At 42.5% G+C, this 17,698-nt stretch overlaps 1 protein-coding gene across 1 annotated transcript in view; it reads right to left on the bottom strand.

The window, feature by feature from the left end:
• PLPP3 (phospholipid phosphatase 3) overlaps positions 1–17,698 on the bottom strand; it is a gene marked incomplete at both ends in the record, with an annotated part of 76,511 nt that overhangs the window by 27,999 nt on the left and 30,814 nt on the right. Inside the window, one exon of the mRNA XM_084242214.1 lies at positions 9,506–9,663. Coding sequence (XP_084098340.1) covers positions 9,506–9,663 — 158 coding nt within the window. The remainder of the gene's footprint in view (positions 1–9,505; positions 9,664–17,698) is intronic.

Here is a 17,698-nt window from a genome sequence, read left to right as displayed (position 1 = left end):
TTTTAAAAAATTGAATAAAAAAATGACTTTAGCAACATTTTACATATATTTTTCCAACATGAACTATATATAAAATCTATTATGCTTTTCATGTAATATATCACACGTAAGTATATATTACATGTTAATATAGCACACAAAAGCATATTATAGTAATATATATTTGATATTGAGAAGAATATACATAAAATATTGCTGTTTATTTATAAATAAAATATTCGTTCATCTCTATAGATACATAGGAAAATACACACAAATTATTTTTAAATTGAGAATAAAGCATGTGTTTTGCTTCTGTCATCTAAGATTGTTTTGACGGTTTCTTAACAGCTATACAATCTGCAACACTCTGATTGAAATGAGTCATTAGTTTTTGACCATTGATACTATTTCTAAATATTGGTTATTATAAAAAATGCTGCGATGAGCAATCTTGAATTTAACACTTTTATATCTTTAATCATATTAACCTGTGATTCTTTTACTAAATTAAAGCCTGGGAAAAAATAAGCTTAATCATATCTACCTTTAGGATTGCCAGGGAACTCAAAAAGGTGATATGTTGAATACCCATCCCCTAGTCCAGCAACCCTCCAAAAGTTAACTTTTCTTTCCTTCCATGGAGAAAAGAAAACAAAAAATTAACCAATGCTTCTAGAGAATACATTTTCCAAGACACTTCCAAGACACAAGCTCCTTTGAAGTGAACACTCCAAACTGCAGAATCTGGAAGTGCTGCCGCCTCCAGGGTAGAAACAGAAAATATGTCAAAGGATGTTGGTGTTGCCCGTGTTATTTAAGATTCTTCAAGGGGACGAAGCAGGAGTCTAAACCCAAGGCAGCACAGGCATCCCTACTGAATTGTTTATGTTATTTTTTAACATTCCACGCTATTTATAAATTATCCCTTCAAAAGTAAGATTTTTGCAGTGTCCCAACAATCCCTCTTTTAGAGACTGGGAAGTCATCATGTCCCCCTGCCGAGTTCAAAGGACAAACTTCCCTATATATTTGATCTGCTTTAATAATAATAATATTTGTATAACACTTTACAGCTTACAAAAGCACTTTCACATCCACTGTACTATTTGATTCACACAACACCCTATGAATTACTAAATTATTATCAACACTTTGTAAGTGAGTATGGTGAAGGCCAGAGAGACCAGTGAATAACCCATGATCAGAAATAGGACAGTGGCAGGTTGGTCACTGAAGCCTGCACCCCCTCATCATGTGCTCTGAGGGCACAGAGCTGGCTTTCTCTTAAAAGAGCTGCCAGCCACGGGATCTGTGTCTTCGGGGATATAGAAGTTCATAGAGCGCTGGCAAGGTTATGCAATCTTATAAGGCACTTGCACACCTAAGGCCCCGCTGGCCACAGAGAGCCACATAGTTCTTTCACCTCTCAGTTACACAGATTAATGAGCTTCTTTCAGCCCAGAAGACATTCGTTCAACAAACATTTGATGATGTAGAGTAATGAAGGGTGAATCACTTTTCTCAGTCACAAGGGAAAGGAAGAAGTAATCTTGTAAGGATGGGAATGGGAGTGTAAACTGTATTTGCTCTGAAGTTGAATGCTCTATGGACTGTAACAAAATGCAGTGTCTTTAGTGACATATAGTTGATGAGAAACTTAATCTTTGATTATTCTGTCACTTGGTTGTCTTCAACCTCTTGGCAGAAGGTCAGTGCCTCACATTCTGAGAAAAGCAGTGAGGATCTAGGTCTGTCCAAGGTCACCAGCAGAGTTTCTGGACTCTATGAGTAAGTCAAAACTCCTATGTGCAGCATATGGATGGCAAAGAGACCAGACAGAAGCCACATAAAGTCTTTATGGTTGAAATTATAGTGGTCGCCCTATGCCTACAAACTATAAAGAATATGGTCTGAACCAGGAACCACCATGCTTTTCCAAAAAATCAGATTCAAATTTTCTGAACTTCTTAATTTCACATGAAATCATACTTTTCTCCCCATTTCTCAAACATCTGATTCTCCTTCCAATGGCTCCACTTCTGGGTTCTACTAGATACATACAGGTCTTCCCTGGGGTTGTCTCTTTGGCATTCTGCTATGATCTCATCTGTGACTAGTTTCAAGTCTTATCTCTGTGAGAAGACCTCCAAAAGGGCATTACCCTTGTCTAATTCCAGCTTACTCCTTACCCTTATCAGCTCTACTCCCAATCACCCAACTGGATATCAAACCAACGTTATTTAGCATGTCAACCAAACCAAGGCTAAGATCACATTCTTTCCAACTTCTACCCCAAAGCTCACTTCTCTTCCCTTCATTTCTTATCAAGGTGCCACCAAATATATACAGAAAGTCCAGACTTACTACTTAGCAATGGTGGGAAAGTGACAAATATTCAGTAGAAACCATACGCTGTGTCTCCCACACAACCATGAAAGGTGAACAAGTGATTCTTTACAGTGAACTACGTTGCCAGCGTTTGTTGGATGTTTGTGTTATGTATAGACTTTGTGTTAGATGATATCGCCTATCTTGTCAGCTAATATGATTGTCCTGAGCACATTTAAGGTAGGCTAGGTAAGCTATGGCAATCAGTAGGTTAGGCCTCTTAAATGCATTTTCAGCTTAGGATTGTTTAATTTCAACTTAGGATGGTTTGTTGGAATGTATCCCATCCTAAGTGGACGACCTGTAAGTGCATGAAATCTTGGGCTCCTCCTTCTCCCTTATTCCATTGTTATCAGTTTTAGTTCATCCTGCTTCTGTGTCTCATATCCATTTTTTTTTTTCTCTCTCTTCCCCTTGCACATCTGCCACTGTGGTTCAGGTCTCATCCTTACCTTTTTATAAAAATTGGCCAAGGTAGCTTTAAAAGCTTTCATCAATCTCAAGTCAACTAGCTGAAATGAAAACTCAGTATTCAAGGGTTTTCAGAAACTTGCTATAATCTTTTCCTACCTTAACTTCATCTATTCTCTTAGTCTCTATTTCTCCAGTTTTCTGAAAACTTTGCTTCCATCTCTACCATTGTTGAAATAATCCCTTCTCTCTGGAATGTCATGATCTTTGATGAAGATCTCACCCATCCTTCAAAGTAGGCCTCACGTGCCAACAAGTATATTGGGTGAGAGTTTTGTTTCTTTTACTTATGAGTCTTGGGTAACTGAGTTCTGCAAGTCTCAGTTTCCCCAGCTACATAAACAGGGATAACAACAGCACCAAGAGCTCCAGGCCTATTGCAATAATTACTGGGACAAGCACTCAGTGGATGCTGATAAAGATGAAGCCTTCGCCAATGTAAATAACCTTCAGTGATGTACCTCTGAATTCCTGTAACACTTTATTTCACCTCACTCCATCAACAGCACTTGGAGTCATTTTTTCTTGAAGCTCTTGGCTCTCTAGGGCTTACTGTATAATCCTGACTCTGAGCAATTATTTAGTCTCCTTGAGGGTCTAACAATGTAGTCCCACTTATACTTGCTCTGCTTCCCCTTTATACCATAAGCTCTGAGGACAGGATCTGTGTTTATACATTTGCGTATAGGCCAAGGTGCCCATCACAGTGTCTGCACGTATAAAGGGAGGTCACCCAAGCACCTTCCTACAGCAGGTTACGGCCATCTGTACAAACCACTTCACATGAACCCCTACTGTTCACCATAACCTTAGGTGGTCATCTGCCCAGTGGTCTGTAGATGTTTTATCTTCCTCCAGACACTGACCTCTCCATGCTAGGAACCAAAGCTTTTTATAGCTAAATAAATAAAGAACACACTGCAAAGCACTTAGCACAGAGTGGGCCCTCAATAAATGTCAGTCCAGGTGCTAGGACTTTGAAGCCACACAGACCTAGGTTTTAATTCCTGCTCCCCCAATCTCTAAGCAGAGTAACCTCATACTAGTCACATCACCCTTGTCAGCCTCAGGACCTCCTTCTTTTGGAAAATGGGGTAAGTCATACCCACCTAACATGGCTGTTGAAGAGGATTTAAGATACGTCATATTAATTTCTAGCCCATTAGGTAGCTCATGAATGTTATCTAACTCCGTAGCCCCACCTCCCCTCCCCCATCTCCTAATACACACTAACTTGCACAGAATTGACTTCTCAGCCTCCTAAGCATGATCACCAAAAATGGGGAATACTTACACCTTTGTATTAGATCTATTTTTCAAATTAGATCTATTTTTCAAATATCATTGACAATCATGTAACTTGGGGAAAACCAAGCAACTCTTACTTTTCCAGGACTTGAGAATATGGGAGGTAGGGAAAGGCAACTAGCTAAATCCTAGACAGCGTAATCTCAATGCCTGTGTTTGTTAAATCACACATAGATGCCCGTTCCACCATCCCCCAGGGATAAGAAGGTCTTCAAAGAACTATGTAGCCATCCGATCGGGGGATGACACCATTGAAGGATAACGTGGCCACTCTGTTGGTGGTCTTGGTAATTGCACAGATGTAGGGGATTGTAAACTGGGGGACTGAGTCTCCCACTAAGGCACTGCTGGGCCAGCACGACTTCACTTTTTTCAGCGTTGAAAACTTGACTAACCTTTAATGAGGAGGCAATCTTGGGGAACCTTGTTTTCTTGGCAGTGTGCTCTCAGATAAAGGGAGATGGGGGTAGGGGAGAAGTAATGAAGTCCAGATGTGGGTAAACCGAAGCCTGAGCCTGAATAAACAAGTCTTGGAGGCAGCATTAAGCTCTTCTTCTTGTCTCTCCAGCAAAAAATCTGCATGTGGTATTGAGCATATGCCCATGTACATCATGGGCCCTATTTAAGATTTTAGGATAGCAAACAGGTTATTTTTTCCCTGCTCCATAGATCCTCTGACACCTTTTAGCCTAATGCTTATAATTTTCTGCCCCAAATGCACAGCCTCTCTGTCATTGTTAAAAATATATATTGAGCTGCAAAGTCTGTCCTTGTAACAGCAATATACACAGTCAGATCAGACTGGTCCCTGCTCTGATGTGACCAAAAGGGTAACCAGAAAATAAATAGACAAGTAAACAGACATAACCATTCAGCTCAGGGACTGTAAGGAGAGAGGTGGCCCCAAGTTCTCTGTAATATTTGGAAGTGGGGGAGAAGGCAGTCAAGGAAGTCTTCCTAGAGGAGATGCAGAAGGTTTATTTAGTACATACAAGAGGAAAAGGCCTGGCCTCAGCCTTCCATGAAGAGACAACACCTGCCCTGACACACATCACATTACAATGCTGACTGTAGTAAAAGTGTATTTGTCTGCTTGAAATCGGAGCACCGTGTAGCTAGTTGGGCTGAGGTTCACCACTCTGTCCAGCACCTGCTGCACCATGGGTGCTCCATAAATAATTGTGCAAGGTAGGTAGGCTTTACAAGGCTGTAGAGATATCATTATTTTAAAAGCCTTGTCCTTAGAATCAGAGGACTCCTGGGCTGGTCCAGCCGCTAATTAGTTACGGGAAAGTCACTTAATATCCGTGAGCTCCTTTTGGCTCAGCTGTATCAGTCAACCTCCCAGGATAACAACCTGGTACAATGAAGAGAGCAAGCAATGAAGACACTGGGTGCACTGGCTAACACGACAGAAATGAAAAGGATGCTTCTCACTGATGTCACACAGAATGTAGCTAGACCTGACCTCCAAAAGAAATCTATGGAATGGGTGGACTCTGATCACCAACTTAAAAAAAACGAAAGTATTGCTCTTCTCCAAGAAGATCGATGGTTTGCTTAACATTTAAAAACACATAAGCATGAAAAGTTGGAACATGAACCTAGGTCAGATGATGCTGAAGTCTGAGATTTGACATGTAGAAATATTATCACAGAGGCCAGATTCAATAGGATCTGAGAGAAAAAGTGACATTTTTATGGCCAGAAAGAGAAGGGGATTGACCCATGACTCATCCATGTGTCAACTCCTAGATACTGAGAATCTGTATAAACCCCTTTCAGGGTCTGATCAAGGCAAGCCCTGAGTACATGTTTATTTAGAAAGAATACTGCGCATTTTTTCCATATTGAAATCATTGCTCTTAATAGTCTTCACAGCGCAGTGCAAGCAACTGAGAGGAGGCTAGATAGGGATGGTACTTGACTGTTTGCTCCTAATATCACTGCTGCTAGAGTCATTATGACTTTACAAGGCAGGCATAGGAACCACTGCCTTGTGGATTTGGAAGGAATTTATATTATGCTATAATTCCAGAATCTGAGATACATCTGAAAAAGAGGTCAAAATGACTAGATTTTTCCATATCTCCTGCCACAGAAAGGTGTCTGCTTTCCCCATAACCTCTGATGCTTTGCATCTCTAAATGGTGCTCTACACTCCACGACATTCTAGTCCTTTGTTGTGGGGACTATTCAAACAGGAGCGAGGGCATCCACATTGGCCAAGGCTTCTTTTGCTTTAAACAAACCTGACATTCAGCAGGAGAAGGAGGAAGCAGCAGGGAAACGATTAGCTCCAGCTCTGGGTGCCACTCCCAGACTGCCAGTCACGCCCTCTGATCAGAAGCAGACTCTGGGTGGAGCCAGCCAGGTTCTCAAGACAAGTCATAAGGCAAAGTGGAAAAGGTGTTGCTGTTTACTTTAGCTGTGCAGCTTTTCCAGAATTGAATACAACAAAGCATACTCAGCTTTCACTTTCTCCCGTGAGCCCTGGTAGTGAACGGCAGCTAAGTGGCCAGCCGGCTCACTAGATGCCCACATCCCACACGTCTCCAGCTGAAATGCAAGGCCAGAGGAGTAGGGAGGGAAAAATCCTTTTACAAAGAACATAGGAGTGAGAGTCCAGAGACGTGGGTTCTAATTAAATAACTACAAGGAAAGAACAGATGATAGGATGAGTCCAAAGGGTAGAGGAGTGGAGTTCTGTCCACTTCTATTTTCCCAGACAGAAAGTCTCAGATAAGTCACTTCACTTTTTGACTGTTAATTCATTTATAATAAAAAATAATTAACATATACTGAATAGACTTTATGTGTCAGGCAGAATTACTTTATATACGTTAACTCACTTAATTCTGAAAACTATAGTAAGTAGATGTTATCCTCACTTAATAGATGAGCCAACTAAGGCTGAATGAGGCCAATTAACTGGTGACGTGTCCCATAGCAGAGGACCTCAGGCAGGAACCAGGGCTTATGCTTTTAACACCATGCTAAGAAGAACTTAGCTATCGGGGGGTTTTTCTGAGGGTGAAATGCTTCTACGTGGTTCTCATGTTTCTAGGGCACACAGGAACACCTGACAAAGGACACCAATTATTATGCTATTTGCTTACCTAGTCTTTCTCAGAATTACAGGAAAGCGCTATCCAAGCTATTTTGCTGACACCATATGGGGTGGAGAAGCAATGCTCATATTATATCCAATGTCATGGCACATGACTGTTTCAAGGAAACCTGAGAGGTCAGGGAACATTTTAATTAAAACATCAACATGACAGGAGGAGAGAGGCAAGCCACATCAGGCTGTTTTTAAAAGCAGATTTTTCTTAGAAATGCCAGCATCTAGTGAGGAGGAAGAAAAGGCTCTTACAAACAGGAAAAGAGTTGCTGACCAGGAGTTCTGGTGGAGAATGGAAGAGAAGCATGGATTTAAAGAAGCTACTTTAGCACTTTCCTTTGCCCCTCTTGGGACCAGGTGGGGAAACTAGGTCCTCTGCTATCTAGAAAACCCAAATCTATCTAGACTAACAGTGCAAAGTACATTCCCAGGAATGGCAACATTTAATTCTTATTGTGCAGACAACACTCTTATTTTACAGGTGAGGAAAAGGAGGTGGGAAAACCAGCGAATCACCTAATGTATAGAGCTAAGGAGTGGCAAGGCCCCTGAAGAGTCCTCACTGCAGTGTCTGGGAGCAGTCCACCAGCGAGCTGGGAATATGCCCAGGTCAAGAGTGTGAAGAGCATGTGATATGCCTATCCCTGTACTATTCTTATCTAAACCACTTTGAGGCTTCCCCAAACCATTCAATTAACTGATCCTCCAGTTAACAGTTGAAGAGGACAAAAACACCTGTTCAAACCTTAGTGCAAGATACTGTGCAATTAATTGCCTTCCATTCCAAACATCTTTTCTAGACAAAGTCATTCTTCCTAGTGTGTTCAACCTCACTGTCAATTTGGAGTAAAAATTAAGAAAATGTAAAATCAGATCTTATATTTCTCAGTTTCTGAGCACAAAGATCCCTAGTCCACCTTTAAGAAACGACTACAGTTGCCAAATGGCCTGTTTTTCTTTAAAAGGTTGGAAAGAATTCTACTAGCCTCCCTCCCCCTCCCCAATTTCAGACTGTTGATTGTGTGCCTGGTTTACGATGCTATTAAAAAACAAAGAGGGGGTCTCAAAGTTTACAACTAACCCCCAGAGTGGGGAAGTCAAAAGAAAAACTTCATGAAAGGTGGCTCCTGTGCCATCAGTAGCTCGTGTTTGATCTGGAGCAGGCAAGATTAGCCAACTGCCTATCCCCTGGAGCAGGTCACAGGGATGGGAAGCCAAGCGCCAATCAGAAGTCAAGTCTGCAAGACGGCAAGAGCACTTGAAAGAAACCAGGTGCAGGCTTGAACCCCAGCTTTTAGTAGCTGTAGCCTTTAAGCTTATCATTTAACCCCTGTGAGCCTCTGATTCTCCATTTGTACAATGGAGATAATGTTTTTGTTTCACATTTAGAGCTCCTTAATTTGGACTTCCTTTCTTCTGCCATGCTAATATAGGTCAGTTTCCAGATGATGGCAAATACAAAGGTAATCCAAGGACTGGTGAGAAAGAATATATGATCTTAGTGGACACGATGTCTATCCCTTTCACCTACGTGGCTCAGGTTCAAGGGCAAAGAGAGCAAAGTTAAAAAATGCTGGAGGTATGGAATGGACAGCTGTGAAAATATATGAGTCACAAATTACAAGACTGGATTACCCTCAATTACTGCTCCCCTCCCGTGCCCCAAATGGATGCATCAAAAAGAGGGCAGTGAACTTCCAAGTGGGGCCCAGCTAGGCTAAACCCAATTTCCACGAGACTCCATTGCTCAAAATAATTCTGGACCTTGTCCAAGTCAATGACACATTTTGCTTTCTTAACAAGGACTTTATCCTTTAAAGGAAGACATGGAAGTAAGTCTGAACTTTACACCTGAATAGGAATATATGCAGCAATTCTGAGTTTTCAAGGTGCTTCCATATTCATGATCTCTTTTACTCTTCCCTTTAGTGCTGTGAAGCAATATGGTCGCTCTTGGTCTTTAAGATGTAAGGTTCATTAGTGGAGGGCCAGGTCTAGAACCCAGATCTCTGAATTCCAAGTCCCATCTTATTTTCATTTTGACACCACAGTCTCTGGGAGAGAGAAATCAACAAGCAGACACCTCAGCATCACCACGATCATATCAGCATGGCCATGGTATGAAAAGAGCATTGAAAATGCCTGACTCCTTCCTCTGGGGCTCAGAATGCAGGCTTTGGGGTGAGGGTCGGGGAAGTCAGACAGGCTGAGCACAGCAGCCTGGACACTTACCGCAAGGATGGCGATGACGATCCCCACGGCACAGAGCACAGCATCATTTATCGTCTCCCCAGTTTTCAGTGGATACTTGATGCTCTCGTCATTGCAGTAAAACCCTCGCTCATAAGGCTTGATGGTGCTGGTCTCGATGATGATGAAGGGCAGGCCCGCTGGTCAAGATGGAACCATCACATATACCAGAAATAAACAAGACAAAGGAGAAAACATCAATGCAAGGAAAGGAGCCCAAAGAACAGCAAGGAATCTCCCCCAATTAACAAGCCCGATGTGATAGTAATTCCTCGTGTATACATCATCTATTACCTACACGAACTCTCACTACATGCAGCCCCTTCCCCCCCTTCATCACCCCTCAGAAGACAGTAGCATCATCCTCTGACCTTGCCCAGGAATACAGAAGAAGGCAGGGGAAGAGCCCAGGAAACAGCTTTTCCATGCTCAACAAGACCCTGCTAAAAATTAAAGACCAATTTGTAATAACTACTAACAGAGCCCCAAATCTAAAGATGTCTCATTATGTCTTCCTGTTCATTTTCCAGTGTGAGACTCAACCAAGACTCTGCCACAGGGAGTGTAGGCCTGGGTGTCAGGTAACTTGAACTGGAATCCTAGATCCACCACATCCTAGCACAGTGACCTCTAGTTCTCACTCCAACTTCCTAAGCCTCAGTTTCCCCACAGGTAAATGAGTTGAGGTGATGACCAACCAAAGCACGTAAAACCTCTAGCACTGCACCTGGAATACAGTAGCTGCTCAATCAATGCTATTTTCACTGCCTTTCTTTTACTGCTCAAAGGGTCACTGACAAGACTGAGCAGAGCAGAGCAAGGCCCATGCTGCCTAGAGGCCTGGAAGGGAGCCCAAGGGCATCTAGGAGCACTAGGAGGCTCTTGCAGCTGCCACTGGTTTATCAGTGGCCTGCTCAAATGTCATTCCCTTAAAGGTCATGGTAAATGGATTCCATCACCTGCCAGGAAAATTGCCTCATTACCCTGAAGCAAAAAGTGAAGGCCCGCACTATCTCTTGCTCGGACATCACAGTAGCCTCTAAATTAGCTTCCCGGCCTTCACTGCCTCTCACCCATCCCCACATCCCCATCAGTTTACTTTCTGGCCATGAGCATGTCACTGCCTTGCAGTTCTCCAGTGGCTCCCCACTGAACAGGAAAGGTATGTCTCCAAGTATGACCTGTGGAGTCCAACGACCTGACCTCCCCTGTCCAGAATCATGGTCTGCTACCCACACCAGACATACCCTCAAAAAAACAATACCAGAGATTCCAACTTAGTTCATGCTCTTCTTCTAGACTGGTTGACCTGCTCCTTCTCACCCAAGTTTAATACCAACTCCAAAGCCACCTCACAAAGAAAAGGTGAGCCGCTAAATGTTAAGACCATTAGGAGACCAACCAAAACACCTCTTTAGTGATTAGTCACCAGAGATGTGCACCAACAACATATAAGTATTTTATATCCATTTTTTGCATTGAATCTTCCAACAAAGCTGAGAGGTCATTTTCAAGCATCATTTAAGCACTACCATAGCTCAAGTGGAAAACAGGGACTCAAAATATTTATTTAGCCCATTCAGAGTCTTAGTCCACTCCCAAAATGCCTCAATCCCTAATTTAACTTTGCAAATTGGTTTCATCCAAATGTGAATTTCATTAGCTGAAAAATCCCAAGATAAGCAGTTGTTTAAAAGATAAAATTCCATTTTCGTGTTTTTCAAAAAGAATTAAATTCATGTCACATTGCTCAGAGCCCCAGACCGCCTCTAAAAAAATGTACCATGAACTCCACAATTTTTCAATTACTTTGGTCCAGACCGGCAGCGATAAAAATGCTCACTTTCTAAAAAGTGTATTTATGTATCACTGTGCATACACACATGGATTTATTTGGTTTTATTCTCTGGATTTATTTGAATTCTACGGCTATTTATTTTGTGACCCCTAACTGCTTCCTGCTAGAACAACAATTTACTTTATCAAATTCATACTGGTGCTTTGAAAAGAAAGAACAGCAACACACCACGGCATTGTGCCTGACCTTCTCAAAGTAAACAGAGGGCCCTGCAAGGCAATAACCATTAGCTCTCGAAATTCTGTCTCTGCAATGGTGCAAAGTGGGTGAAGGGAGGCAGTGGGTAAACGTCCTGTCTTAGACACGAGGAGACTAGTTAAGTGACCTAGGGATGGGGGCTGGGAGAGAAAGTCCCGCACCATCTTCATTTCACCGCCGAAACATTTTGAAATGTGGCCAAGTTGGCTATGAAATGTAGCTGAGAAGCCAGCAGTATGATATTAATAGTCCACTTTTAAAGTTCCACACATCGTGATAAAAACATTCAGCGTGGTGTCGGAGCCCGGCCACAGCCTCTGCGGTGCCTCGGAGCCAAAGCGTTGCTAATAAACTCAGGAAGGGAACAGACCCCGAGTTCCTTACATTTGTGCTACACGCTCAGGCCCCCGGCTTCTATTTTTAATAGTGTTCACATGATAGGCCTGTAAAACATATGTTTCTAAGGACAATAAAACACATATAAAAGAGCTGTGGAGTTAGCCGGAACTAGGTTAATGATCTCAACTCTGCTCCCTACTACTTGAGCAAGTGATGTCACAGCTCCCCACTCTCCTTCTCAGCGGCTCGGTGGGAAAGATGAAATCTAGCTTTGGGGTTGCTGGGATGATGTAAAATAAGTTAATGTATTTACGCATTCATGTATCTAACAATATCTATTGCTATCCATGCCCACTAAGTACAAGCAATACGAAGATGACACAATCCCTGTCCCCAGGAAGCTCACAATCTAGGAAACGAAGACTCATAGAATTGAATAAAATCAGTACAGGAAGTTGCTTTAGTTGGAAGAAACCAGGCAACAGCATTGGGTAAGGTCAGCAAAGATCCTAGCACGCACTGTGGACATGCAGAAAATGTAAAAAGGAAGAAGGGGGAAAGTCCCACAGAGAAGGCTAGGAAAGAAAATCTGTCTCATCAGTCCCTTTGCCATCTCCTAACCTGGGAGTCATCCAAGTGCCTTTTCTTCCTTCCTTGCCTAAGGCTTGGGGAGGTTTCCGGTTTTGATTATGTGGATGATGACCACAAAGAGACCAGAAGTTGGATCTGAATATGTTCTGTTTATTTTCTTGAAAGGCATGGAGATAGCATTTAGAAAACCCAATGGCTTTTTCTGTCTCCCCTACTAACTTGTGGTATTATTGGGGGTGATGCCAGTCAAATCTTGGCTTTTCTCCAGGAAGAGAATAACCTCAGATTCCCTTCAGTTGATGGGAATGAAGCATAAACATTTCCCCCCATGGAGCAGCAAGTCCTCAACAGACAAAAAACCATGGCTTGCCTCTCCAGGACAGAGAAAAGGATGTTTTTTCCAAAGCAGCGCCTCCATCACCAACATTGGCATCATCTTTATTACCAACCACCGTGGTCCCCCATCATTCCATTTCAAGAAACTTCCCAGCACTTGCCATTGGGAATCTAAAGGTGAAAACAACACAGTACCTGTTTTAAGAGGCTCAAGGCATTGTGAAAAAAATCACAACTATTTCTAGTATGATGCCTGAGACTAGATGGCTGCACTGGGCACAGCCAAGGCACTGACAATGTCCACAGAGGACGGGCAGCTTGAGCAGATTCTCATGTGAGCTTGAGGTTCCTTCCTGGGCGCCAGGGGCTAAGTACATTCATGAAAAAGTCCAGGAGTGTAGGGATTCCAACAAGGCAGTCAACAAAACTTATGGTCATGTGAGAAGGCAGTTTTAAACTGCTACAAAGCTGGAAGAGAAACCCAGGTACACGTCGGAGGGAAGAAAGAGAAAAACAACTGAGAATATTGGTAACTACTAGCACTTACTACACAACGATTATGCGCACAGACTGTGTGGAGGGTCCCCACATAAGCTGTGACAATCTGGCACTGACAGGGCTACTGGGATAAAGAAGGTTAAGTCCCAACCTTCAAGGCTAAGGGTAGAAACAGTCATTAAGAACTTACATGTTAAGTCACCCTAAGGTTCAAAGGGATTAAAGCGACTCCCTAGAGTCACTGTAAGTAAATGGCGGAGCTGGCTGGGAATCAAATGATCTGATTCTTGGGTGCTTTCTAAGGTAAGTGAGTCACCCAAAAGAGAAGAAAGCCCCAAGAGTACTAATCAATTAATTGAAGCTCAGCAAAATCTCGTGGCCTTTGAAGAAAAAATTGCTTTGTTAGGAACAGTCAAGTAACAACGCTGGTTAATAATGTTCACTGAAATTTCAGGTGTACCACACACGTGCTCGTATCTAATTCAATCAAAAAACTAAACCCACTATTCTGGAATTTAGATTTATCTATAATGAGGTACATTACAAGCGTTCTACAAAGCAGAACCAAAAGCCACACACACTCTCTCTCTCTCTCTCTCTCTCTCACACACACACACACACACACACACACACACACACGGTGATACTATCCCCAGATTCAAACACTTCTCCTTCTTTTAATCAAGGATCAATTAACTTCCTATAGCTCCAGGGACCTCTTGGGATGTGTAGGCTGCAGAGGAGGCGAAATACGAACTCACTGACAAACACTTAATGGGCAGAAAATCAAAGCATGAAGAAAGGCCTCTGTGTTGGGTTCAGGCCTTTGAAACTTCTTGGGCTTTGAAAAACTAACACTTGGACAGGTTGGGCAGCTGGGGGTGGGTGTAAAAAAACACAGGATAAGTTTTCGTGGCCCACCCATTGATAAAGTCATGTGGGAAGTGTTAGCAAAGTGACCCAGCCCTAGAGCCTGCTCCCTCCAGCCACAGCTTCACATTTGCACAAAATTAAACACAGCCTCCTGCTTGCCAAGTGATTTTTAGAAAGCCTTTGGTGAGGGGAGGGAAGAGTGGGGGTGAATGAGAAATTTTTGCACTTTTGCATCCTGGACATCAGTGCTTTGGAAGTGGCTTCCCAGAGGTCCCAGGTACCAAGACCTTTAAGTGCATTTCCCAGAAATGCCCAACTGTCTGCTTCCCCTGATCTGTAATTACTTTAAAATAAGCAAAGTACAGGATCTGTGAGAGTAATAATTAAACTTATATCAGCAGAAAGCCTACACATGTACCCACAGGATAATACTGGATAGTACATGTATAGGTATCCAGCAAGGTTTAGAGGTATGGAGAGTAGCACAGCTGCCAAAACCAGGCAGCTCTTGGGACTCTGTGATGGGAATATATACACCTTTGCTGCAGTAGTGGGTCCTACTCACTTTAGTGTCTTGCTCACTTTACAGATTGAAAAATTGAGGCTCAGAAAGGTTACTCAACTCGACCTTCAGAGCTAGGAAAAAACAATCTAAACCAGATGTAGAAACAGAGAAGGTGGAACGCTGAGCTCCTAATTTCAAGGAGTTTAGTCTCTGCTTAGAAATTAATGTATCTTTTTTTTAAGATGTATTTATTTATGCATACAAGAAGTGGGGTACAGGTCAGAGGTGCAGGAGGAGAGAGGATTCACCAGAGACAGAGTGGGGAGCAGAACAGGCAGATTGACTGAAATACACTGCTGAGGGGAGCAGCGGGCGAGTCAGGAGAGGTCTGCTGCGCCATGTGGGTCAGCTCCCTGGCCGGCAAGAGATCGAACTCATGCGCGAGAGATCGAACTCATGCCGCAGTGGCTATGGATAGCTTCACAGTTTTGAAACTTAACCCCTTGTGCCACCAGAGAGGCTCAGAATTAATGTATCTTAATCACCACCATAGTTTTTAAAAGTTACATGTTATTATTTTTATTTTCACCCAAAAGGAAACAGAGGCCAGAAGCTATATAAATTATTCAAGGTTCTCAAGTGAATTGATTGCACACTGGGATTTGAATCCAGGTCTTTCTTCGTTTTGCAACATGTTTTCTTACTCCATGACCTGACCTTCCCTTTCTTTACAAATGTATTGACTGTTAAAATATGACCAACTGATTTTTTTTTTTTAATCACTTAAGGCCAGAATGGTCAACCCAGCTACTACTTAGAGGTTCAAAATATAAATATTTATGTTGCTTGTAAGTGACAGGGTTTCTATTTAAAGTAATTAATTGCTACTGGTCTTAGAAGTGAGCAAACTTTCTTTGGTTTATGATATTTGTCCAGATTTTTAGACTGGACACAATCCAGATGAGACAAAACTAAGTTTACTATGAAGGCGTTTCTCCACCTTTGAAATGGGCTGCCATGAAAAACACTTGCTGTTGGCTGGTGTGAACATGCAATGTTCCCGGGCTTGAGGTTCCCTTGACAAATGCTCATTCTTCAGGACTAGAAAGTTCACATCCTTTCTTCACAAAGAAGACTGTCAGAACTGAAGGCAACTACAGGATAGGAATGAAGACATCATTGCCAGATATAGCCCTTGTGCCCGGGTCTCCTGATCCTCATGTCCGGGGTCTTTAGTTCAGTTCCACAAGTAGGTACAATGCCTGAGTATCATGAGCTGTGTCAGTGCTGTTTTGGGGTTCTCTATCTTTGCAAAGACTTGAACTCCATGATAGAGAAGTCTGTTTTTATTCTAATTGTGAATGTGAAAAAGAACATAAGATTGCCTTTTTCTTGAAGTGAAAACATTTTATTTTTTAAAAAAAGTTAATATCAATCATTTTAAACCCATAAACCGGGCCTCCCCTGGTGGCTCAGCAGTTGAGCGCTGGGCTGTGAAGCTGCCCGCAGCCTCTGCAGCGCAGGGTCGATCCCCGGCAGCCGCCAGCGAGGGTCCCACATGGTGCGCAGACCTCTCCTGCCGCGCCTGATGCTCCCCTCAGCAATGTATTTCGTCAGTCTGCCTGTTCTGTTCCCTGCTCTGGCTCTGGTGAATTCTCTCACCCTCCCGTGCTTCTGACTGTGCCCAGTGCTTGTATAAATAAATAAATAAATCTTTAAAAAAAGAATAAAATAAAATAAACCTCCCAAGCTTAGACTGCTTTGTCTTTCAGTTGGGTTTTCCGAGTTGCTACAACCACCAACAACCAAGGAACTGAAAAACAAAATGCCCAGGAGTCCCTGATTCACATCTTTCAGTGAAAAGCTCCAGACCGCTCTCTCATATTTCACAAAGGAGGTATTTTTTTCTAGTCTTACACACTACCAGAACCAACAGGTCTTAGAATTCCTCTGCCCCAGGTAAAACTGGGTCATCTCCCAAGACCTCACTCCTCTCTTTGATTCCTCTTTTAAATAACCACGAGAGTAAATTTGCATTCACTGGGCACTTATTATGTGCTGGGAGCTTTGCATATGTTAACTGATTTAACTCTCCAAACAATCCCCTAAATTAATTATTGCCAAAGAACCAGGGATCAAAGGATTATAATTTACCTGTGTCAACTCTGCTGATAAGAGGCATAATTGGGATATATGATAAAATACTGTGACTCTTAATTTCACTCTGAGATGAGGTAAGTTAGCTATTTCAGCTATATACGCATGACCTATGTCTTGTAATATTAACAAACCTACAAAGCTCTGGAAAGTGTACACGGACCTTGAGCCAGGATAAAAAGGCAAGCTCCTCCCTGGGTGTGGACCTAGACAGATTCAGTCACTCTCCTACATAGTCTCCCTGATGACCCAAATATGTTATTTGCAATATAGCTGTCCGGAACTAAGACACAGAAAAAGTCACATGCACGGGTTTTATAGCGCTCATGTAATAATCACATTTGATCTTCCTAAAAACTCTATAAAGTAATGTCAGGATTAAAGTACCACTGGCAAACTCCTATTCATCCTTTAAGACTTAAATATCTCTTTTACCAAGGATTCAACGAGCCATAACCCCCTCTGACAGAATTCATTTTTCCAATTCACCCTTGAACTTTAGAGCCAGGCAGCCAGGATTTCACATCCCACTTCGACCAGCTGTTATGTTTACTGTCCAACCTTGGATAAGTCACTTTACCTTTTTGAACTTCATTTCCATCATTGTACAACAGGACCCTCCACAACAGTTCCCAAGATAGAGTGAGAACCATGACACAGTTTATAAGATATCCAGTAATTGCCTAGCTCCATAAATGTTAGTTCTTGCTTCTGTGTGTGACGGGAAGCCTCTGAAAGCTTAAGCAGGGAAACATATGATCGGAGTTGTGTCAAAAGCGCATTCAAGCAATCACGTGCCTGCCAGTCACTTCCCAGATGC

Source organism: Talpa europaea, assembly GCF_964194135.1.
Source record: "Talpa europaea genome assembly, chromosome: 9".
Taxonomy (NCBI): Eukaryota; Metazoa; Chordata; class Mammalia; order Eulipotyphla; family Talpidae; genus Talpa; species Talpa europaea.
The sequence above is the reverse complement of the archived record's forward strand: the minus strand, read 5'-3'. Positions and strand labels throughout refer to the sequence as shown.